Raw genomic sequence first — 25,054 nt, 5'->3', positions numbered from 1 at the left:
CAGGTTTCCTCTGGAAAAAAAACCAACCCAACTCCAGCAAGAATGAGCAGTTCAAACACCGCAGCTATTCCTGCTGCTACCATCATATGCTGCAACAGCTTCTATATACTGAAAGAAAAAGAGACACACCTACTGCCACCATGCCACTTTCGAGGTCCCCAGACATCTCACGAGATATGCTCTTCTCGATATCACGGTTACACATCCGCTGGTACTCACTGAAAACTGGAGGGGGAGAGAGGAGAAAAGAAGAGAGTCTTGTATGATGGGCATTGATTCATGCCTATACTTTTCAACTTCCTCTGAAGTTATACTTTGCTTACAGAACTTTTACAGTAGCATTTGGGGACGGTGGTTCAAATGCTTTTCAGGCCAAGTTTGCCAGTTTTCAAAATAAAACAGGAAGTTCATCCTTCATGCCCGGCAAGACTTCCCCACACTTTGTACTCCATTTAGAGGCCATGTATTTACAATCTACACCTTCTCTTCATGGTAACTGAAGGGTGGATGTGGATAAATAGGAAATGCCTTCCTCATATCTCCCCGTCTTGATTTCTGCTTCTTCAAGGAGATAGAAGTCATAGTCCTGCTATTGGCGACAACCTTTTAGAACCCAGCATGAACAGAAAAGGTGTCTGTGGTAAAGAGAGGTGTGTGTGTATATGTATATATATATATATATATATACACACACACACACACACAAAAATCAAATAAATCAATCTTTAAAAAGATCTAGAACACAGCTCTAAATGTAAACGTTAAAAAAAAAAAACTTCACATTCAAACAGAATAATTAAAAAAAAAAAAGCCACCACCCTAACAATCATTTAAGGTGCCAGACTGACAACCTGGCGACTCAGGTTGTCCAATCACAGAAGAGGTACAGAATGAGCAAGCTTCTCCAGGTAGCCTAGTTAGTGCATTTGGAGGCTGGGGGTGAGTGGGTTGTTCATTCTCCATACTTCTCCATCTTGGCCTCTTTGAGACTGTCAATCATACAACAACTTTCTGGTCATTGCCAGCCAGCGCTGGCTTCAAACTAGCAACCCCGTGGTTAAGGTTGGGAGCCTAATTCATTTAGGCTCCTTTGAAAATCTCAGCATAAAGACTATAGCCTGGTCACAGTTCCTTAAGGTTAAGCAGTTCATTTTTAAAACTGATGACAGACTGGAAGGAAACCTTTAAGACCTTCGTACAGTAAGTGCTACTCTGTTAATCCAGGATTAGCCAGATGCCTTTTAGCTCATGTGGTAGAGGCTCGTGCACTAAGCTCCAGAGATCCCAGGTTTGATCCTGCCCGCTGAAAACTAGGGTCTGTCGGCGATACACAGGCACTCTCCAACTTAAAATCAAGAGCACTACTAGCTTAGCAACTTTAAGGAGATACTCAGGCAATACTAGAAATAAACAAATGTACTGTTGGTATGTAGTATATTTACACAGGGTTTCTTTCTCAGGGGTGGAGGGATAGCTCAGTGGTTTGAGCATTGGCCTGCTAAACCCAGGGTTGTGAGTTCAATCCCTGAGGGGGCCATTTAGGGAACGGGGGCAAAAATGGGGGATTGGTCCTGCTTTGAGCAGGGGGTTGGACTAGATGACCTCCTGAGGTCCCTTCCAACCCTGATATTCTAGGATTCTATGATCACAAGGAGAACCAGGGATGTGGGCGGGAGGGGAGGGCGAAGCATCCTTGTCTACTCTGTCACCATGGGGCATTTCTAAGGCACATCTCTTAGCCACGCTGAGCATGTTGTTACAGAGATCCAAAGGAAAAATGAAGTCCAGGGTCCATACGCAGACTCTCTCTCTGTATCATGAACAAGATTTAGACCTGGGTGACTGCAGACTGTGACCATATGAAACTTCAGTTGTGTGGGAGGACAAGGAGAAAAATGCCAATACAAAATCTTCTACAGCTGCAAACTGACATTCTGAGCTATTATAGCCGTGTCTGCACTAGACATGTTCCCTAAAATTTCCTCTGCTGCAGCTCCGCCAGTGGAAGCATTAGTGCAGAGCAGCTTTCAACCATCATGTTGTCTAGCCCTGCTCAGAGATGGTGGTTAAAAAGCACCTTGTCTACACTACACCTCCCTTGCTAACACCAGTGGAGCTGCACTGAGAGTAGCAATGCTGAGACAGTTTAGGGATGATAAAAGACAAGAACAGAGAAGACCCATGTTGAGATCAGAGCACTATAGCATTGGATATAGAAGAACTAATTGAGCATAGCACTAGATTTAAAGGATGAGATTCAGACCTTCTTTTCCTCTCTCATACCACCCCAGAGTCCCAATACCCAGCATTTAAAAATGGCGATAACTGTAGAACAATTACAGTATTTGTGTATAGACTCCAGAAGAGCTACTGATATGACTGTAACGAGGAACATGTGGGATTGCCATGCGGGCACATGGATGTAAAAATTAAGTAGAGCGCCTTAATTTCTTCTTAAGGCACACATTCAGACAAAAGATGAGTCCCTATAATAATTTTAGATTTAGGAGAGATGTATGCCTACATTTTTCACTGTTACACACACACACACACACACAGCAGGATAAGCTAAAAGCAACGTGTATGTGTGTAATCTAAGCTCCTTAGGACACATTTATGTAGCAAGTCAGGACACCATTACCTGCCCTGAGGTGAGCTCTGCTCCTGGTACACAGAATGGCATTGAACTTGGATTCGTCAGTCCCTAGACGGTTCTCTCCAGCAGCATAGAGCTCCTAAACACAAAAAAGAATCCACACTTCATTAATTAGTTTCCCAGTCTGGTGGCTTTTCGACCTGCCTTCTAGGCACTTAGACACTTCCCCTCTTCTAACACTGACCACTTGGTCTGAACATTGTTGGAAAATAGGATCGAGCAACAAGTGACCCGAGTGGCACTAGATTGAGTCTTTACGCACATTATGAGCCTTCTCTGAATCCATAATTACCAGTGAAAGATGCATAGATGCTTAACTACAAGAGCTCCAGAGTACCCATGTTAAGGGGAAACCCCTGGAAAAAAAGATTGGCCACACAGGGTGAGAGTAATTCTTGCCAGTGATAAGGTTCAGTTCTAGTTTTCATCCTAAAATATTCCCAGACACTGTCAGAGATCCTCAGAATTCTCCTAGAATAAAATTCACCATGCAGAAAGCTAATTTTATTACTATTTAGTTCACACTAGGGCACTAAATATGCCAGGCATGGTACAGACCCAGAAAAAGGCATAGTTCTTGGCACAAAGATATTATTCTCCCCCTTCCCCAGATAGTAAATGCTATGACAAAGTGAAACATTTCATTAGGATCCAAGTGTCTCCCTGCTGCACAAATCCTGGGTTAATGGGCTTTGAGTGGTTGGGAAGGAGAAGTTTTCCTCTGCTCCAAACATGTATTGCACTTAAAAAAATGGGTTTTCAGCCTGTGGATGCTTCACATATTTCCCTTCCACCCACCACACAAGGGCTTTGGCCAACGGATCCACAAACGTACAGAATCAGAGCCTGATCAAAAGCCCATTGAAATCAATGAGAGAGTCTTCCCATTGCCTTCAATGGTCTTTGGATAAGGCCTTCCCTGAAACACACACTACTCCTGGGGGAATTCTGCACCACTGCGCATGTGCAGAATTTATGTCCCCCACAGATTTCTTTGCTTCCCCTCAGAAAAATGACTTTCTGACAGGGAAGCAAAGAGAAGCCATAAGCACGGACATGTGACCCTCCCCAGCAGTATGTTTTGAGTGTCTAGGGCAGCCAGCAGAGAGGTAAATCACTGTGGGGCAGGGGATGGGACTGGGGAACACCTGGCTTGTGGCTCCTACCCTGCACCAGGCTCAGCTGCTAGTCCCGGCTGGGCTGGGGAGGGCAGGACTTCCTCTTCCCCTGCACAGCATCCAGGGCTGTGTCAAACCCACCCCCAGATTTCTCCCCCAGCTGTTGGAAGCTCTGCAAAATTCCCCTCCCAGTGCTTCCTCCATTGCTCCTCCGCTGCAGGGGGAGGGGGTCACTGTACAGGGAACTGCTCCCCACATCCGCCCAACCTCCGCGCAACCAGACCCCCTCATACCAAGACCCTGCCACCGAGCCTTGCCCCTCCCGCCCCCCCCCGCACTCAGAACCCCCCATCTCGACAAGTACCACTTCCCCTGCACCTGGACCACCCAGACGAGTCACCCGCACCGGGATCCCCACCCTACCAAGCCCCAACCAACTGTACCTGGATCCCCACCCCACTGGGCCTCACTCCGCCTGCATCTGGCTCCCCCCACGAAGCCCCCCACACCCAGATCCCTCTCCCAAGCTCTTTCCCCCTTAAACCCAGACCCCTTTCCCCCCCGCTGAGCCCCAACCACCTTCAACTGGACCCCCCCTTCAGAGTCCCATTACTGGTACACCCAGAGCTCCCGAACAAGCCCCAGTGCATCCAGATCCCCCCCACACCCAGATCCCCCACTGAGCCAACTGCACCCAGATTGCCCCACATAGAACCCTCTCCACCCACACCTGGATCCCCCAACATGAAGCCCCTCCACACTTGGATCCTGCCTACCCACACCTGGCATGGAGGGGCAGGGTCCTGGAGCAAGCTCTGTCCTTGTGCTGTGTCAGGGTTGAGTACAGCCTCACTGCTGAGTTCGTGGCTTGTGCTCCCCAATGCCATGCTGGAGCCTCCCCATTTATTTGACAAATAAAATTTGCAGAATTTTAAAATATGCACAGAATTCCTCTTTTTGGCACAGAATTCCCTCAGGAGTAACACTCTTTCACCTTCTCCATCTCATTCCTCAAAATCCACTCACTGGGACATAAGGAGCTCCTCACTGAACACAATTCCACAACACGAAAGGGCTGTGTCCTCCTAGCTTAGGATCTCCATTTCCAGCCTCCTGCAGCAGAACCACACAGTTCTATTGCTCTGTCAGGTTGGTCCACAATGCAATTAGCCACCCACAGCCGGCCCATACCAGCTGACTCGGGCTAAGGGCTGTTTAATTGCAGTGCAGATGTTCAGGCTTGGGTCGAAGCCTGGGCTCCAGACCCTTGTGAGGTGAAAGGTTCCTAGAGCCTGGACTCTAGCCTGAGCCTGAACATCTACACTGCAATTAAACAGCCTCAAAACCGAATCCTCATGAGCCTGAATCAGCTGGCACGGGCCAGCCGTGGGTATCTAATTGCAATGTAGACATAACCTCTTTGATCAGTCATTTTTACAAGTAATTTTTAAAAAGGGTCAAAAGAAAATATTTGTACAAAATCAACAAAAGTAGTAACAACATTTTGAAAGAGAATAACTACAAATAAATCTCTCATTTCAAGGTGCCCAGTTTGAGTAGACCAAATCCTATTGGATTTCATGGGAATTGTGCTACTAAACTCCCACGTACGGTGATAAGATACACACCTGTACATGAGGAAGCATTTCTTACTAACCTGAACATCCCTTTGGACAAGTGACATGTCTACATTTGTACTTTCATCTCTGTTTCCCTGAAAGAATTACAAATAGTAGCGATTAATATACACACTTTTCAGTTAACAAAACAGCCCCTTCCACTCAAGCTCCCACATACCCCCAAAAAAGCCACGAAGTGGTTACACTTTAATGTTTATAACCTGGGACAAACAAAACCATTTTTGCTTTGCTACTGTGGGGATTTTGGTTCTGAAGGTAAAGCAAACTGCAGACCCTTTCACCTTGGGGAAAATAAAATTTCTAGTCATAGAAGTAACAGATAAAAATATATGATTTACTTGTAATCAAGTAAAGAAAAAAATAGTTGTGTGCAAGTAATAGTGTTCACGTGAACTCAGGAGAGCGCGTTTGCCTTACTGTTGCAATGCACTGGTGTAGGCATAAGGACAATAGAAAGAATGACATTGTTACCATCTTCATTTACTCCAAAACCCACCAGAAAATGTTATGAACCGACCTGTACTTAAGTGGATGCCAACCCAAACATTACAGCAACACAAGTTACTCTGTTTACCTAAACCTAAGTAAAGCAAATACTGTCCTCTATCGTAATCCTATATGCTAAACACAGCCTTGTACTGTTCATTTAGATCATCAAGAGGGAAGCCTAGATTCTAGACTGGAATATATCTACTGTTATTCCATTTAATAGACAGACATTATGTTATAAAATGTTTTTCAAAGTAATTACTGGGTAGAATATCCTACTAATCCTTGCACAGGGACGGGGAATTAAAATAAATCCATGAAGAAGGTGACATGAGGATTTATGTACGGTAGTTACAGGATATCAATATTATCCAAAAATTAAGAGGCACTCGTCTTTTTATTTCTCAAAATTAAAATTATTTTGACCTATTTTTCTACATTTCCCCCCACGCCTTTCACTCATCTCTGAAGACCCAGCAGCACTAACACAGACAGACAATCATTTTCCCAACTGGGGATCGATCTCTGAAATCATATACTGATTTCATTGGAAGTTTTGCAGGAGTGAAGTTTGCAGTACTTGCCCCTTTTATCACTGCAAAATTGGTAAGCAGAAACCAGTATTAGAAAAACAGGAAACTAATTTCAAACATTTCTTGCTCTATTTTGCATCAAAATTTCAAAATTGAAAAAAAAAAAAAAAGAAAAAAAATCAGATCAACTGTGTGTGTGGGTGCGCGCGTGCACGCGCCACAACAACAAAATTACTTTCTAAACAAGTGTAGTTGAAGCACTTTGCTTCTTTCTTTTAACGCAGGTTATGTGATTCCTGGAGAAACAGCGAACTGGGTTAATTACAACTGAGTTCAAAAACTAAGACCCCAGTTCTGCAAACATTTATGAACATGTCCCATTGCAGACCTTCAATACAACTGTAATGCGGTTTAAAAATTAAGTTGTGTCCCGCTGCTACATATTATCCTTTCTTATAAGACAAGACAAGAAACAGGGGGAAAGTGGAGAAATATTTAGTGCCTTCAGGCTCCTCCAACCACTTCAGACAAGCTGTGTGTGGGTCGCTCTTTGGCATCGGCTTCTGGCAGACTCCACACGGGGGCATGCCCCCGCCCCAGGAGAGGGAAGGGAAATGGGGGGGGAGGCAGGGGAAACTCCCAGCAACAAGGGTTCAACTAGTCTAAACTAATATTAAAAAACCTATTTTTAACTATTTAAATAACATATATGTATTTTAAAGAAATATATACAAACAACAAGCAAGCTAGAGGATCACTCATTTGAACAAGAGAAGAAACGCTCCAACGACCGTCACTGACGGTAAGAAGGAACTGGAGAGGCGCAATGGGTACTGCCAAGGGAAAAACCTTCTGGCAACTGTGCACGCAGTGTGTGCACATCTAATTGGAATCAACATGAGCAAGCAGTGGAAGACTACTTATTACTTAAAAAGAAAAGGAGGACTTGTGGCACCTTAGAGACTAACAAATTTATTTGAGCACAAGCTTTCGTGAGCTACAGCTCACTTCATGGGATGCACAGTCTCTAAGGTGCCACAAGTACTCCTTTTCTTTCTGCGGATACAGACTAACACGGCTGCTACTCTGAAACCTACTTATGACTTATTTCCCTTTCTTGTAAAAAAGGCAAGAAAAGAAACGGGGGGAAAGTGGAGAAATATTTAGAGCCTGGAGGCCTGGCCACATGATAATTTTATATCTTTTCTATCTATCCTTTAATTCTCTTCTTAGCCAGAATAATTCAACCTGCGTTGCTAAGAGACTTTCACCATCTTATACCATGTGGCACAGTAAGGACCACGTGCTGCTGTGGTGGCCATATTCCTGACAAAAAACAGCACACTTCAATTTTAGAGGCTAAAAACACAAGAGAGCAAATCCTCAGCAGCTGTAAATTGGCACAATTCCACCGATGCCAATGAAGGATGCCAGTTTATATCAGATGAAGAACTGGATATCCATCTCTCTCTCATCCCACTATGTCCACTACTTTTCAGGAAGGATTGTACAGAAGTATTACTGAGTGTTGAAGTACCTGAGAAAGTGAGATTAAAAGCCTCTGGAAGTGTCCAGATGTGTCACTTCGTATAGCTTCCTCCAGAGTTTTCTTAAATTCTGGAAGACCGAAAGTCATTATGCATATCTGCTCATTTCATAAGTACTTGTACACAATTTTACTACAAATCCAGGATTAAAGCCTCCAATGCCTGGTGGAGGCCTCTGATTTTTTTCCATTACTGTTATGAAAATGTGCTCTGAGGGGTGATCAGAAAAAGTAAAGTTACTGGGACTGTGTCAAGCCTAACCTGTTTTGTAGGTCCTACTGATTTCTCGAATGTGCTCATTACTGCGAGAAGACATTATTTCAATAAGACAGGCTTCATCTGTGCCAGCACCCTATATGCAAAGAAGAGGGGAGAAAAAAAAATATACACACATATCCTGGACACAGCTCACTGCTGTAATGTACTATCATGCCAAGAAACTATCGCCAGGTCAGAATTAAAACTAGGCAATTCAGAAGTCATTATTTTGTGTAAGAAATATTCCAGCTGAATAGTTCACACATTGCTCATAACACAAACACACATTAACAGGCTTTTTTCCCCTTGAGAAAACGTAAGAGCCATGTTAAGGACATTAATTAAGTACTTACAAAGTATCTTACGTGATATCATCATTTATATCTGATTTTATACAGCAAATTTTACAGTTAAATGTGTCTTATAATGAACAATACTTGAGAAAGACTGATGTGATCTAATTCTGTTTCTGAGGGCAACTAATGTTATTAACTGTTGTTTCAACCCCATGGCTACTTTGCCTATACCCTGCACCTGAGACCTTCTATATAGACCTTGATGCTGTGATTCAGGGACTTAGATATTTATTTCAGCTCATTTTTGTAAGTTTATCAAAAAAGTTTAAGAATTAACATGTTGAAAAATTGAACTATCTTGAGAATAAAGTTTGCAAAACAGTCTGGAAACTTTCAATAATAATACCCAACATTTCTATAATGCTTTGCATCATTTAAAGCATTGTACGTGAAGTCCTAGGTGAGATAGGAAATATATCCCCATTTTACTGATGGGGGAAACCAAGGCCGAGGTTACAGCCAAAGTTTTCGGTGCCCAAGTGACATATTTAAGGACCTGATTTTCAGAGGTACTGGCACCCTAACCCAAAGGAAGCCAATGGGAGCTGTGGGTGTTCAGCACCTCTGATTATCAGGCCCATCATGCCTCAACTTGGCCATCCAAGACTGGAAGAACCTCAAATTAGCAGCCAATCTGGAAAATTTTCATCTAAGTAACTTGCCTCTACCCACACTGCGTGTTAATGGCAGAATCAGGTTTAGAACTCAGTTCCTGAGTCTCACCAACACAGATCCTCTGCATAATGTTGTTTCTCTCTCTCTCTTTTTTTTTTAAAATAAAAAAGAGCTTCAAATCTATTTCACAATTACACTTGGTCGTTATCTACTTGAGAGGTGGGGCATAAACTATCATTTAAGAGACACAATCCAAAGACAAGTTTATGGGGGAAATTTAAGCACCCAACATGATTAACAAAAACTACATAATCTTAAAGGCTTAATTTCCCTAAACAAACCTTTATAGCCTCCTTTATTTCACAAACATCATACATGACAGGTGTCTTCAGCATTGCCAAGACTGTCTTCTCAAAGTTGCCCGACAGCTCAGATTTAAGATCTTTGATCAAATCCTGATTGGAGATAATTTTTTAAAAAGGCTCAGAATCAGAGATATTGACAAATACTAGCATTAGATTCTTGCAGCTTACTGGCACTTTTTCACATTCAAGAATAAGTAGCACGTACACAATATAAAACCGTTCCATTTAACGGTACTAATGGTAGCAACTGACAACAACTTTAAAAAAAAACAAAAACCTTCAAATGTTGTGTGTACTGAACAAAAGGTCAAAACGAACAGTTAGCAAAGTGGACTGACACCTTTCAACCAAACTGGATTACAGGCTGGAGGTCAGGGAGGGCAGAGCTATACCTGCATGGGCTATGGTGGCTGCCCACCCGTACCAGCACTCCTTTATGAGTGATATCAACATTGGTTCATTCTCAGTGTTTTTTCAAGCATTGGGTCTGTTTGGCCCGTTGATAAAAGGCATGGCAGCAGGTGGTGGTTGGCTCTTTGTGGTCTGCTGTGAAATACTTGCCTTTCCATAAGCTGTTTTGAAGGACAGGATGATCTGCTGCCTTTGCTTGTTTGAGCGACTTCCAAGACAATCTATAATCGCCTGCTCATCAGTTCCTGTGAACACCAAGGGTGCATAATGTATGACATTTTAAGGCTATCACATTCTATTAGAGTCTGATCCTGCTCCTACTTATGTCAGTGGCTAAATTCTTTACTTTCTTGACTTTACGAGGAGCTGAATTGTACCCTTACTGCACAGCGTCCCCAACGTATCAGATGGGACATTACAGCAAATATTCTAGTTATATGCTATGATTGTCAAATTAATTCCAGCACTAATCTCAACTGCAAATGAAATGGAAAGAAACATACCAGACTCATAACGCTGGTTATTCTTGTGGTCTCTCCCAGCTGATTACCTCAGATAAAGGTTTAGTTTCTTACAGGAAGGATAATAGTCCTGGAACTATTCCACTCTTCGCAAGTGTAACAATGAAGAATGGCAGCAGTGGAGCAATAGTGCAATACCACTTTCAACAGAAACTAAGCCCATGGACCACTCACCAAATCCTTTCATAGCTTTTCTCAAGACTTCTGCATCACGCAGGGGGTCAAATCCTGGTGCACCAGTGATTGTGCCTCGGTTTCCAGACTAAGTCATGCCAATAAAAAGGATAACTGTTAGATACTGAATTAGCTAGAAAACTGGATTTCACATCATTACTAACTTGCCACAGTCACAGCCCATGTCAGAGAAGAAACGAAGAAAATTACAATGGAATTTAAATGGTTTATTCATTTTATACTCAAATTATGTGGACATATGGAAAAGAAAGCCTCACGGGTCCTAAACACAGCATCTCATTAATTAAGGTTTTATAAAGTGGTATAGGCAAATGCAAATATTTTGTTAGGAAAGGCAGATTCAATAAGAGGGATTTAAAACTCGCCTTAAGAATTTAATTCAGGATAATTTTGCTAAAATTAGATTTAATGTCACCCAGTCTGTATTTATATTGTTGCTATCTGAATAAGAGCTCTCTCTCTGGCCAAACCTCCTCCTTCGTCCATGATTTTATTGAGCTGAGTTTGTTTCTGGTTCACGCAAAGGAAACATGCAGCAATTAAAAATTAAACACACTGAAATGTCTCTTACTGCTCCAGGTGTGATTGTGGGCATCACAGATCCTGAATAAGAAGGCACAGAAGGATTCACAGCTGGGCCTGACGGATAACTTGGCATTGGCTGTTGCCCAGGTGGTAGCATTGGCTGCTGCCCTGGGTAGGTCATTGGCGGCTGCTGCCCTGGGTAGGTCATTGGCGGCTGCTGCCCTGGTGGTGGCATGGGGCTGCCTGGGTATCCTGGATAAGCTGGCATTCCTGCTGGTGGATTTCCTCCAGGTGGGGGGTACATTCCGTAAGAGGCTTGCTGTCCTGATGGAGGTTGCCCGAAGCCCCCAGGAGGGAGAGGGGGATAGCCTCCAGGTGCAGGAGGATATGCGCTTTGTGGTACATTGGCACCTCCGAAGATTCCTGACAAATTAGAAGCCTGCAATGACAGACAATTAAAGCAATATAGATTAAGATGGATCAGGTGTTGACTTTCAATTGTGTACTTGGCACTGTTTAAAAAAATAAATAAATAAATAAATAAAAATGAAGTAGAGAACCCCCCCCCAGGTCAGGAGAGGGAAGAGTATGTCCATGTGTGAAAATCTCCTTTCCCAAAGGAAAGGGATTGACCAGTGTTGGGGAAATGGCTGTTGACCTTGCTGTTGAAACTGACCCCATCCCATTCTGGGGCAAAATCTATGCACTACATGAAACGTATGCAAGAGTTGTAACGCATGCATATCTGCTACCATCTCTTCTTAAGTTTCTCTACCTCAGCCATCAGAACTACAGTCACATAACCACAGCCTCCAGCATTATCGTCCCCATGCTCACACAACAAGCACTAGTAACCACGCCATCCTTACAGCTAAAAAGGTTATCTGATTAACACCAAACACTAAAAAAACCAAACAAGGCAGAGGTCAATTCCTTCTCTGATCATGACTGTTTTACTGTATCAGCAGGGATCTGCTCTCAGATACTGTGAGTAAAACACATTTGCCCTCCTCCCCGGGGTATTTTATGTGGCAGACAGATGTGCTAGTAGCTCATAATTCATAAAAGCCTCTGCAGCACACTTGGGCATCTGGGTAGAATCCCACTGAACCATCCTTCAGTGATTGCACTGTGCTCTTGCAAAGTACTCCTTTTCCAGTAGCATAAATGAGATTAGAACAGAATGGTTCTAGTCAGTTTCATGCTGCCTGTCCTGCCACTTACACTACTGAGAACACGCTGCTTATTTCAATCTGTAGCTACCAAATATCTCCATATATTAAACACTCAGGAATTCACTTTGTGGTGCAAATGTCCACAATTTGCCCAAGTCCATTGTATAAACAGAGAGACTAGGTGGGTGAGGCAATATCTTCTATTGGGCCAACTTCTGTTGGTGAGAGAAAAGCTTTCGAGCCACACCGAGCTCTTCTTCAGGTCTGGGAAATGTTCTGCCAGTGTCCCAGCAAAATGCAAGGTGGAACAGATTGTTTAGCATAAATAGTTAGCACATTAGGGACCATTCAAGACAGAGTGGCTCCTTAATACCTCTGCAGTCTTAGGACAAAAAGGGGGGATACCGAGTTACAGATTTTTGTAATAAGTCATAAATCCGGTGGCTCCTTTCAGTCCACAATTTTTAGTGTCTAGCAGAGTAATGTATTTAAGCACCCAGGCTTGTCTTTTGAAAAAGGTTTCCTTTGAGGATGAGGATTGATAGGTCAGATTTAGATTGATCACTTTGTATATAAACAGCATACAGTGAAAGGATATTTATCCACCATTTCAGTCTTCCTGCAGCTTCTGCTTTGAGCACAAGAATAAAATAAAAATAAAGAGATAAATCACTTCTGCATTTTCCTAGGTCTACAAAAGTTACTTTCACCATAATCTGTTGCAAGGAGGAATATCTGGGCTTAGAGAAGGCGTGTAGGAGACAAGGGATGAGACACTGTCTCACACTATGTAAACTCAGCTAAGTCACTTGTTTGAGTGAGCAAGGCTGTGAACTGGCTGAAGAGTTAGGTAAAAAGCGGAACTTGGACTGAGTTTTCCAGTGTGAACCAATTAGCCATATGCACCAGCATTATTAGTTCTTCCCCATCCTCTGTGCACTGCGAGAGTCACAATACCAAGCCAAGATTTAAAAAAAAAAAAAAAAAAAAGCCAACTTTCCCTAAAGTTAGGCTCCTAAACCCATATTTAGTTGACTAAATTAGTGGCCTGATTTTCTTAAATGATGAATTCCCAGCAGCACACATTAGCCTCAAAGGCAGTACTTTTAAAAATCAGGCCATGAATTCAGCCACTACATTCTTCCCATTTCCCCCCCTTCCTGGGAATCTTGCCCCCAGAACGTATGGCGCTTTGGACTACTCCTATATGTTCCTAGGCAAAAACACACAAACTGAAAACATGCCCAACCCTCTCGCTGCTACGGTAGAAATACAGCTTGACATTGAAGTAAATCATATTTAAAATACGTTAAATGGAAATATACTTACCATCCCTGACATATAGTCTGGATTAAACTGATTGGCATAGTTGGCAACATTTTCCAGTCCAATTGGAGGTGGATTTGCAGGGGGATAGCCAGAACCACCCCAGGGATTACTACCTGAAATAATCAAACAGTCACCTTGAATCACAAAACTTCAAATGAAAAGGAGTACTTGTGGCACCTTAGAGTTAATTAACTTAGGCTTGAATAGAGACTGGGAGTGGATGGGTCATTACACAAAGTAAAACTATTTCCCCATGTTTATTCCCCACCCCCACCATTCCTCAGGCATTCTTGTCAACTGCTGGAAATGGCCCACCTTGATTATCACTACAAAATGTTTCCCCCCACCCACTCTCCTGCTGGTAATAGCTCACCTTAAGTGATCACTCTCATTACAGTGTGTATGGTAACACCCATTGTTTCATGTTCTCTATGTACATAAATCTCCCCACTGTATTTTCCACTGAATGCATCCGATGAAGTGAGCTGTAGCTCACGAAAGCTTACGCTCAGATAAATTGGTTAGTCTCTAAGGTGCCACAAGTCCTCCTTTTCTTTTTGTGAATACAGACTAACACGGCTGCCACTCTGAAACTTAAAATGTTTTTCTGCCCTATTCATTACTACTTGCATTTCTTAACTGTAATATCTATTAAAACGTAGGCTGCTTGGACAAGAGGAAAACAAACTAAAAGGTCTGCAAGGTTCAAATGAGCAGATCTCACACCTACCTATGGCGATAACATGACCATAATAGGAAAAGAAACCTGACCAGAAACATGCAGTCATGTGTGAAGTATCCGTGGACCATTATGTTCTCTATTAACAAAAGCAAACTTGGTAGAGTTATATAACAGAATATAGTTAAAGACACTTCAATCCTCACATGTAAGGACTTGATCTATTTTGGGATTGTAGCAGTTGACACTGGATACTCAGCAGGCCGAGTGTTCCAATAGGAGGGACATTCTCAGGCACTTCACAGTTCTGGTAATACAGCTCTCTCTTTTTATCCCTTCATTATCAAATCGGGTCAAAGTTCAAACACTGTTCTAAAACAGTAGCTACAGAGGTTTTAGTTCCAGCACTGCTGGGAGCCCTCGAGCAGCCTTGTCTGTTTGATATGCATTTGGCTGTGTTCACTGCTTCATCATATTATGTAGTGCACTGGGGAGAACGTTAGGACCAAGGCCCATGTGGCTTATTGGTCTCAAATTACACAATAGATCCTCACTAAGCATGCAGCAAGGCCCTCTAGTTCTTTCCCCCATCCAGTGCCAAGAAGGGCATTTTTTCTTGCTATTTATTTATTCTGGCCAAAATTTTCAGAAGCGACTACTAATGTTGGATGCACCAGTTTTTGGGTGCTCAACATGAGACACTCTAAGGGGGCCTGATGTGCAGAAAGTGCTGAGCCCCTTCCATTTGGAAATCAGGCTCCTTTAAGGCAGCACAAGTTGGGTACCCAGAATCACTCATCACATTTGGAAATCATGGTTTCCGGTATCAAAATCAATGCATTTTCTACTGACCCCAGTGTTGAGTGTGCTGCAAGTATCTGTCCGTTAGGAGCAAGACTGAAAATACTCAATTCATTTCATAAGAGGCCACATAACCACCAGACATAACAATGCTCATTCACTCCTGTCCTGAATTTTAACTGATGACCTAGACACAAAAAGGTTCTGCGTTCCAATCCCCAATTCCTGAAACCATTCAGATCCCTCTTTTTTGTGCTTTGTCTCCACTTGAATTGGGTTGTTTGGATAAGTTACCTGGAGCTGCTGGGGGGTACCCGCCTGCTGGAGGATAGCCTGGGTAACTCATTGCTAAGATCTGAAAAGAAAAGAGAGACAAGAATTTATGAAGTTGTTTTAAAAAAATATTCTGTGTTTTATACACCACATACATTTATTGTGTAGATGGTGGGCTAATAAACTTTAGATCTCTCTGCGCTACCCTTATTGTGTAAACCACACAGTTCTTTCTGACACACACACACACACAGAGACATGAACAGAGGTTCCCTGTTCTCAGCTCCTGGTGCTGGATCAAGGAATATTATGTGTGTGACAGTGTGGTAACACTTCATGTTAAGAATAAAGTAGCAGTACGAGTACGCATACTCAAATGACACAAAGAGCAACAGCAATTGACAGCATTCAAACGTTATATAATTAACCTTTATACCTGTAAACTCTGCCCTTTGCATGTGTTAATCATACCTGCCTCTCCATCTATTAACTAGCCTGCCTGACCCCCCAGTTATTCATTAACAACATGGGGGCTAGTTAGTTATCACAATGATTATCTCCCTCCCCCAATAATCATGTAAGCCTCGATCCAACAAAGTGCTTAAGTTTTGATGATTCTAGTCCATAATTAGCTAGCCAACCTTTCCCATTCTTTCAGTATGACAGGTTTCAGAGTAGCAGCCGTGTTAGTCTGTAGTCGCAAAAAGAAAAGGGGTCCTTGTGGCACCTTAGAGACTAACAAATTTATTCTTTCAGTAGATTGTTGACTAGCCACTGTTCAATCATATAGTTAAGTGGGCATTGCCCCAACCCACTTGTAATCCTTACTGTACTAGTAACCATCATAGTTCGCCTTATTAGCGGAGAGTATGAGTGTTAGTTCACTAATGTTCCCCATGCCTTGTGCTGCCCTACTCTACAAGGCCATGCATAGTGACTGCATTGGGGTTTAGAGCTTTCACTGTGGGATGTAATTTTGGTCACTGGGTTTGGCATGCGGGTGCTTGCATGGGTGGCCTGTGTTATACAGGAGATCAGATTAAGTGATCTGGTGGTCCTTTCTGGCCTCAAACTCTATGGCTATGTTTATACTTAAAATGCTACAGCAGCACCGGTGCTTCAAGTGTAGGCACTCCCTACAACGACAGAAGGGGTTCTCCCATTGACACAGGTAACCCGCCCCTCCCCCCCCGAGAGGCGGTAGCTAAGTTGACAAAAGAATTCTTCCGTTGACCTAACGCTGACGACACCAGGGGTTAGGTGAGCTGAGATACGTTGCTCAGAGATGTGGATTTTTCACACTCCTGAGCGATGCAGCTGGGTTGACCTAACTTTTTAGGTTAGGGCAGGCCTAAGAGAGGGTGGGGCACAGTGGAAGTGCAGGAGGACATATGCGATACTCGATATTAATAGAATTTGTAAACAGGTAACAGGGAGGTGTGGGGGGAGAAAATCAGGTCAAATTTTGGCTACATCAGTCTTGACAGTGTCCCTTTAATCAGTAAAGTATATGAAATAATCAGCTGCCAAAATAACTGCAGAGAGAACAGAGATCCAAACAGGAAAGACAGCTGCACAATCCCAACAATGGTTTCCCAAGATGAAAATAAAGGGTTTGGGTTTTTTTTAATTACTTAAAACAAAAAGCAAAAAAAGCTTGACCCAGAAATTAAGAGGAAACATTTTTAAATGGTGTGTGAGGATTTTAGTCTTGTGACTCCTACCAACTAATTTATCTGAGTCATGTGGTTACCCAGACACCACTTGGTTGATTTCTCAGGGTGTACACAGTTTATCATTATCAGGAGCTTTTTTGAGTCTAACACTTTGCTAGTGATCCTACTGAAACACTGATTCTAGATTTGAGCATCCTAGTAAATAAGGAAAACCTTTGAGAAGCTGCTACCTATACAATGGGATTCACGCACTCGCTCTTTGTTGAATATTTATCCTTCCACATGTTTTGTGAACTATTTAAAAGAAAAAGTGTATATTTCTGACTGTAATACAGTCAGTCTGTTCTTTAACCTTTTTGGTTGCAGAAGCAGGATCTCCAGGCATTAGCCAGCAGTGTAATGAAAGCAGTATAGGAATCTGAGATTGACAAATGTCCAGTGAATCTTCACTCCTAGGTTTTCCAGGTTATTTTTAGTGGTAAGAAAATACCAATGTCTATTTTAAAAAAATACTGTGCAGAGACGAGCCCTTCACTCATGAAATGTAGTATACATTTGGATATGCAGAGCACTGACTGGAATACAGCATCATCTCTCATTACCACTTACTGGACATGCACATCACATGCTATTGTCACTCATCAGAGCTTGAAATGATTGGTAAAGCCACAGATTTAACTGTGGATAAACGAACCGGACGTCTTCTTTAGAAACACATTGTGACTGTTTCAGTGAAATTGTTTTATTAGAGAATGAAAAAGGTTCAAGACTTCAACTACTTGTGGTTGCAAACCTACCAGCCTTTCACCTTTTCTTGCTAATCAGCAGAAATAAAGGAAGGGACATCAATGACTTAAAAAATTATACCTCGGTCTCTAAATTTTATGTCCTCTCTTATTTCAGAGATCTCCTGTAATGACTCAGACTAGCGAGAAAAGTATTGCTTTATTTTTTAGTTTGTTCACATTGGGCACGTGACAGCATTGTGTGTCTAGTCAGTTTAGCTATTTCTTCTGCCTTCTTGGATTCATTTCCCTCTTCAGTTTGCATGGATCTTTCACAAAGCAAACAGTGTACGAAAACCATTTTTAAAGAGGCACTGGGTGATCAGGAAAGGTCACAGAAAGTGGCAGGTGTAAGTGTTGTACCTAAAATGCCTATAACCTCATTCTAAAAGGCTGACTGGGTTTCAAATTGCTGGTGCTCATTTAACTTAAGAGACAAAATTTGAAGAACTGCAATACAGATTACACTAAACAGGGTAGACTAACCAAAGTCCAAAGAAATAGGTTGGATATACAAGAAAATCTATTAGACTGGGTACTTGAGAATGTACTTTCCTGGTGTGGAGTTCAGCATTAGAAAGGCAGAGAGTATTGTCTCACTTCCAGTACAGTCAGAATGGGATGTCTGCTCACATAGGACCAGTTCCCTGAAATAAGGATTTCCCTGCACACTAACTTAGCCCGGGTATTTACCCAATCACTCGTCCCCTGCGGCTAGTGCAGTGGAGGCTTCATATTGCTGCACCCAGGAAGAACAAGTGGCTCCTTCAATTAACTGTCCCTGTGTCAGGCAGGGAGCATTGAGGAATAACAAGGGCTACACTCTACAGCTGCAAAAAGTATCTGTGAATGCTGTAATGTCCATTCTCTACAGCTGGTGTTAACAAGGTTAATTATTTAACCAACTCCACCAGTCAGGAGAATGAGCAGGAGGAATCTCAGCAGAAGGTGTGGATGTTTGTGTATATTTAGGTCTCAATCCTGCGAACTGATCCTCACAAGCGGACCCTCACACACATAGAAAGCCCCACTAAAGTCAATGAAGCTGCCTTCTAGTGCTGGGATCCATCTGTACAGATCTGATTGCAAGACCATGGCCATCATTTGGCTTCTAATGCCCAGCCAACCTACATTTAAAAGAAAGGGGCATTTAAAAAGGAAAAAATTCTGTACACCGCGTGAGGTGCCCCCTCAATATTCTACAGAAAGCAGTAAACATTTCCCACATATCCCTGGTTACTTACATAAGCACTTACTGACATGGTAATATCTACATTCACTGAAAGCATTTATAAATGCACAGTCGTTGCTCGCAATTAACTTGCCACCCACACACAGAGGAAATATTTAGCTGCAGGGCCACACTAAAGAAAAAACAGATGCATCTTGCACTCATCCTAACAACCACCAAGTCAGGAACTGGCAACTGTAGTAAATATGATCCACTAGAATTAGCAACGGGCCAGGCAAAATACTAAAATTTGGTCTCTCCAAATTTTGCAGGTATTTTTCAGATCTGAAACCAAAACTTTACAACTCACCCAGATCCCCATGATGTCTCACGGCAAAACCCCAGATCCAGAACACATCTAGACTTTGACGAAGGATTGGATCAAGATCCAAATTTTGTAGATAAGGCCTATTTCTATTTTGAATAGATTTTTCATCAGATTGATGAAAGACCAGGTAGGCAAATGAATCCAATTCTCTAGGATATCCAGACTGCTGTCAAAATCCTATTGCTTACTTTTCTCATCACCACATTCTCACAGCTTCCCTCTCCTGCTCTCAGGTCTTAGGCCATGTGGGCACACAGTATGACCTAGTAGATAGAGTACTGGACTAGGACTCGGGAGACCTGGGTTGTATTCCTGGTTCTGCCGTTGGCCTGCTGGGTGACTAAGGGCAAGTTACTTTCCCTTCTGTGCTTCAGTTTCCCCATTTGCAAAATGGGGATAATGGATCTGACCTCTTTTGTAAAGTGCTTTGACATCTATAAGAGCTTTATAAGAGCTAGGTAGAGAAGCCTAGAGTATGTTAATGCACATAAGCTTCAGAAACAACAATAGCCCAAAAGTTATTCAGTAAACGATAATCCTTGAATCAGGGTGAACAAGGCAGCTGATATACAAGGTCCCCCTTCTTTCATGACTGCCAAAGAGTTAAGGATTTAAGAACATGGGGAAAACAAACAAAAAACTCTTTCCTCTATTGCAGTTAGAGAAACTTTAAGAGAGTTTGTGTTTTATGCTACAGAATTTACAATCCAAGAATACAGACACCTTCACCCACCAAGAACCATCTTCACAGTATAAATATCACAAATTTAAGAGCTATATTCCCTTGCACAGACTTGGGAGATTGAGCTTTTTGCTGCCATGTCACTGGTTTGAATTTGGCATAGGTTCAACAGCAGCCTAAAACAGGTGTCAGCAGATGTGTGACTGATCAGAGGCCTATCGTGACTCATTCCTTCCCAGTCGTAGCGGAGACACGATGAAGCAATTCAGACAACCCCTTAGATTGTCATGGGCTTGAGATAAGAAAAATATCTGTGAACAAAACTCACTTTAGAGATTTTTTTTATGATTCATCTAGATGGTGCAGATGTGCAACTCTTCCCCCTTTAGCTAAGGGATTAACATGGTGAGTCTCATGCAATCATCCAGATCTTGCCCTCAGATATGCGCATGCAATTCTCTGACTTCCCTGTTGATCGAATGCACCCCAGTGTTTGTACAGTCTACCTAAATTCAGATGGTCCTCTACTGTACTTCCCCTAAGACAGACGCAATCTTGCAGAGTGCTAGAACCCCCCCCCCCCCCAGCTCCCACTGTAATCAGTGGTATGTGAGCATGCTAAGCCCCTGGCAAGATTTGGCTCTTTAGAGCTGTTTCATAGGAACAGTTACTGCTTCGTGAGATTTTTATTTTTAAATTATTCTTGCAGTATTTTTGGTCTTTTAAAAAGCATTTCACTTTAAGAAACAAAACGAAAGCAGAAAAGAAAGAAGAACATGACAAGGATTAAAGAACAAGAATTTGCTTACACATATTTTTCCCTAAAAGTGGGTTAGGAACAATGTGCCAAATGAATGTGTTATGAATTATTCCTTTTAAAAAAAATAAAAAACCCACACAATCTCTAGGTAAAATAGATTGAGCAAGTTTTATGCAGCTGTCCCACACATCACATCTGCTACATGAACACTGACTTGTGTATTTTGAGCTCTATTTGGTAGCTCAAGTTCTTCCAAACTGGGGAATTAAAAAAAAAAAAACACTACAATTTGACAATTAATACCTTGCAGCCCAATGGGGTCACTGAAATAAGAGGCTTTAAGGAATGGAAGAGATGTAAAGTATTTTGGAGTCAGTGGCAGAAATTCAGCTTTATTTGATTGGCTACTGAAGTGCTGTATTTGTTCTACAAGCCAGGTAAGCTGCAGTCATCTCATGTAAAACTTCCCAACCCTTGCTTGGATTCTGCAACTTCATCATCATTTTAAGGACAGATTATGATCTTGCTTACACCTGCATAAATCAGGAGTGACTCTGCTGAGGTTATAAACAGAGCTAGTAGGAAAAGCAATTTTTGTCAGAATTTTCAAACCAAAATTGGGTTTTCAACTAAATAAAGTTTGTTGTAGACAGTGCCAGCTTTCCATAAAAATTTTGAGTTTTCATTGAAAGAGTGAAAGTTTTTGGTTTTCAGGTGAAAATTTCTTCTTTCCTCTCTCTTTTTTTTAAATTATGTAAAGTCAAAATTTTCTGCCAAATTTTTTTTGGATTTTTTTCCCCTTCATTTTAATCAAAATTTTCTGCAGGAGGGAAAAAAACAACAACAACATTTTCTAACCAGTTCTAGTTATAAACTGGTAGAATCCAAATTAGGCTCACAAAGTGTATCTAGCTCTGTGCCCCAAGGGACCACAAACTGAAGCACAGGCTGATGAACCTGGGAGGCAACAATAGCAAGAGAGGTCAAAGCCAAATCACCCAGGGAACACATTCAAAGAAGAGCTGGAAACTATATTGGTGGCTGTGTTCATGATGGAACAGAGATGTGCGACAGTATTGTGACATTCTTCCTCCTTGAGCCCTCTGGAAACCCCCTCCACAAGTCTGCAGATGCTGTGGAGAAAGACCACAAAACATCACCTCCCTTAGAACTCAGGTATTTTCCACACAAGAAACCTTCCCTGCACACTGAAAATGGCAGGGAAGGGAAGAAGTTTCGTTCAGCCAGAAGGTTCACTGATTCAAAGCCCAGTGAAGCCACTTCAGTATGCTTCAGGTTGATCCTTGAGATGCTCCTCTCCCGCCTCCCCTCAGGCATCAGTTGGTTTCCAGACACTGTGACCGTGACTTTCTCAATACCAACAGTGGCCTTGTGAGCATACATTTCCAGCTTGACCTGAAGTGGGAAGTAGCAAGGGATGAAGGGACAGGGAAACCAGGCCCCACCAACAGGATGCTGTAGTGGAATTTTGTATCTGAGGGAGTTTCCAGTCCCACAGAAGGAATGAGTCCCACCCTGACCAGCTGGGACAATGATTGGAGGGAAACCTCCATGAGTCAAAATTGCCGTATTTTCAAACAAATTTTTCCAGTATAAACAACCACCTATCTCAACATTTGTTCAGTGTTTTGGCATAATCCAGAGAAGTGCTGGAGCAGTATGAAATATTTAATAGTAAAGGACACAGTCAAGAGCCCCCTGCCCTTATATTTCCTATCATTCTCCCATTGCTATTGCTCACAATCAGATCTTAAATCAGATCAAAATCAGATCTCTGGAATTGAGATTGCTCTGCTTAGCAGTATTTCCCCCTCCCAGTACCCATGATGGGGGGGTGGGAGGGATGTCTCTGTGTGTGTGTGTGTGTGTGTTGGGGGGGATACGGGCATTAAAGCATTTGTTTTGAGACTAACTATAAAACATTAACACATGAGGAAAAACAGGGAGGTCATATTTTTGACCTCTGGTCTCGACAATGTCCTTTTCATACTGGTAAACAAGTTTCAAAAGTGGATCCACAAAAGATTTAAAACAATAAAAAGAGACAGGGTGGGTGAGGTAATATCTTTTATTGGACCAACTTCTGTTGGTGAAAGAGACAAGCTTTCGAGCTATACAGAGTTTCCAGCCTGAAAACCACCTCTTCCACTAACAGAAGTTGGTCCAATAAAAGATATTACTTCACTCACCTCATCTCTCTAATATCCTGGGATCAACATGGCTATAACAGGGGAAACAAAATAAAAAGTTAAATTCTCCATTTTTTATTTCATCAGCAAGTACATTATATAAAACTTAAAGTATCAAATCAGGACTAAAACCATACACATAGACCCCATACTAAATGAGCAATAAGGACCAAATTCCATGCTTCGATGTTAACCCATAGATCCCATTGACTTTACTGGGAGTGCCATGTGCGCATCCAAGGACAGAATTTGGCTCCATTGGCGAGCTAGCAGTAACAGAGCATAAAAATCTCAAACTTGGGAAAAGGTCTCTGGTGCTCAGAATATCTCATCTATTGTCCAATAAGTCACCAATTTTTTTCACCATTTTTACTGATAAGAAATGCCAAGACAAATACTGTAAAGTTATGGTGAAAACTGTGTGTGTCCCCTTTTGCAGGAAATAAAGAGAGAACATTCCAGCCTGAAGGTTATTCACTGCGATTTGTTTGTTTTTCTTGGAAAGCCATTGTAACTCTCCACAATGTAACGGAACATAAGAAAGCTGAGCTTCATTAAAAGAGGCTCAAATCCACATCATACTAAACATCCAAGTGCCTTTTTCAAAACTGTCTTATCCCAAAGGATAGTTCATTACTGGAGTTAGTTCCAAACTAAAAGACCCTGTGAGCTATCCATATAAAGGATTTTCTGATTCCCAGTGATAATGGCACCACCTACAACGCAAAGTATTATTTAAGACTTCTAACCTAGGCTGAAGGCAGAACTGTTTTTTCCTGTGCCTGGAAAAGGTACAGAGGACCTCTTCCTTCTTGCCCATCTTGTGTGTTCATACAGGAAGAAAGAGAGGTTAACAACTGAGGATACTCCCCCTATAGTATGAGCATTCAATTGATTTGGAGATGTAGCCAAGGCCCTGCCCCAGCATGGGCTTGGTATCACCACCAAGCAGGCATGGGAAACTACATGTCACACTTTCTCAACGCAGAGGCAGTGAACCTGTGTACAGCCCTTCCTTTCTATCAGCTATACTGTATGGGCAGAATGCCTTGGGAAGCTTGTTTGGCCATTACAGCTGGTAATGCCACTACAGCTGTTTGTACTTGAAAGGACAGTTTAGCCCAAGTATGGGGTGGGGGTGGGGGAGGAGGAGGAGGAGGAGAAAAGCCACAGAAGTTATGTAAAAATTAAGAGAAAATTGTTTGGCAGCTCAAGTCCTTATTACATATTAACTTGCTCTACGCAATAAAATCTGACCTTTTCCAAGTGTCTTTATAGACCGACACCACTAGTTTTTTGTTTTGTTCTCTCTCCCTCCCCACCCCCTTCATCTTTGGAAAACGGAACAGGCCTATTAACATACAGAGTTTTCTGGCAATAAAGTAAACCCTGCCTTTTGAAACGCATGAACCTGAGAAAATACAATATTTTTTAAAAGCCTATACTATTTCCTCATTAAGCAAGTTCTATTTATTAGTACTGTGTAGTACAATATAGCACAACTTCTTACAAAGCGCAACAAAAGGGAGAAACTCTTGTTAAGGAAACCTGGGTATATATATGCACTTGGTGGATTAAAACTGATGGTGCTTCCTTTTAAGTTTAAAAAAAACAAAAACCAGCCAAAACACTGGCCCTGCTCCAGCAAACCCTATTGATCCAGATACCCATCCTTGAATGCTGTTTCGCTCAGTTTATATTTTTCACAGCCAAACTATTTCAGCACCCAAATACAACGTTACCGCCTCCAGGTTTAAAATAAATGCAGAGCCAGCAGGATATTCTGAAACTCTCAGGACTATTTTCATTACAGAACTCCAGAAATAAAATCAAGTGTATGTGTGTGTGCGCGTGCAGGGGAGAACACAACAGACCAGACCTTAACAACAGATTACA

General features: G+C 42.1%; 1 protein-coding gene across 2 annotated transcripts in view; it reads right to left on the bottom strand.

Annotated features, from left to right (window-relative positions):
* Positions 1-25,054, bottom strand: part of ANXA11 (annexin A11) — a 56,723-nt gene that overhangs the window by 8,329 nt on the left and 23,340 nt on the right. For both annotated transcript variants that reach the window (XM_048857222.2, XM_048857221.2), the window contains 11 exons: positions 15,508-15,568; positions 13,734-13,846; positions 11,276-11,668; positions 10,684-10,771; positions 10,139-10,233; positions 9,554-9,667; positions 8,245-8,335; positions 7,974-8,053; positions 5,432-5,488; positions 2,642-2,735; positions 130-225 (listed from right to left, as the gene is read on the bottom strand). In XM_048857222.2, coding sequence (XP_048713179.1) covers positions 130-225; positions 2,642-2,735; positions 5,432-5,488; positions 7,974-8,053; positions 8,245-8,335; positions 9,554-9,667; positions 10,139-10,233; positions 10,684-10,771; positions 11,276-11,668; positions 13,734-13,846; positions 15,508-15,559 — 1,273 coding nt within the window. In that variant the 5' untranslated portion in view covers positions 15,560-15,568. The remainder of the gene's footprint in view (positions 1-129; positions 226-2,641; positions 2,736-5,431; positions 5,489-7,973; positions 8,054-8,244; positions 8,336-9,553; positions 9,668-10,138; positions 10,234-10,683; positions 10,772-11,275; positions 11,669-13,733; positions 13,847-15,507; positions 15,569-25,054) is intronic.

The sequence above is a fragment of the Caretta caretta genome, chromosome 7 (assembly GCF_965140235.1).
Source record: "Caretta caretta isolate rCarCar2 chromosome 7, rCarCar1.hap1, whole genome shotgun sequence".
In the NCBI taxonomy this organism is placed as follows: domain Eukaryota; kingdom Metazoa; phylum Chordata; order Testudines; family Cheloniidae; genus Caretta; species Caretta caretta.
This window is presented reverse-complemented; position numbering and strand designations above follow the sequence as displayed.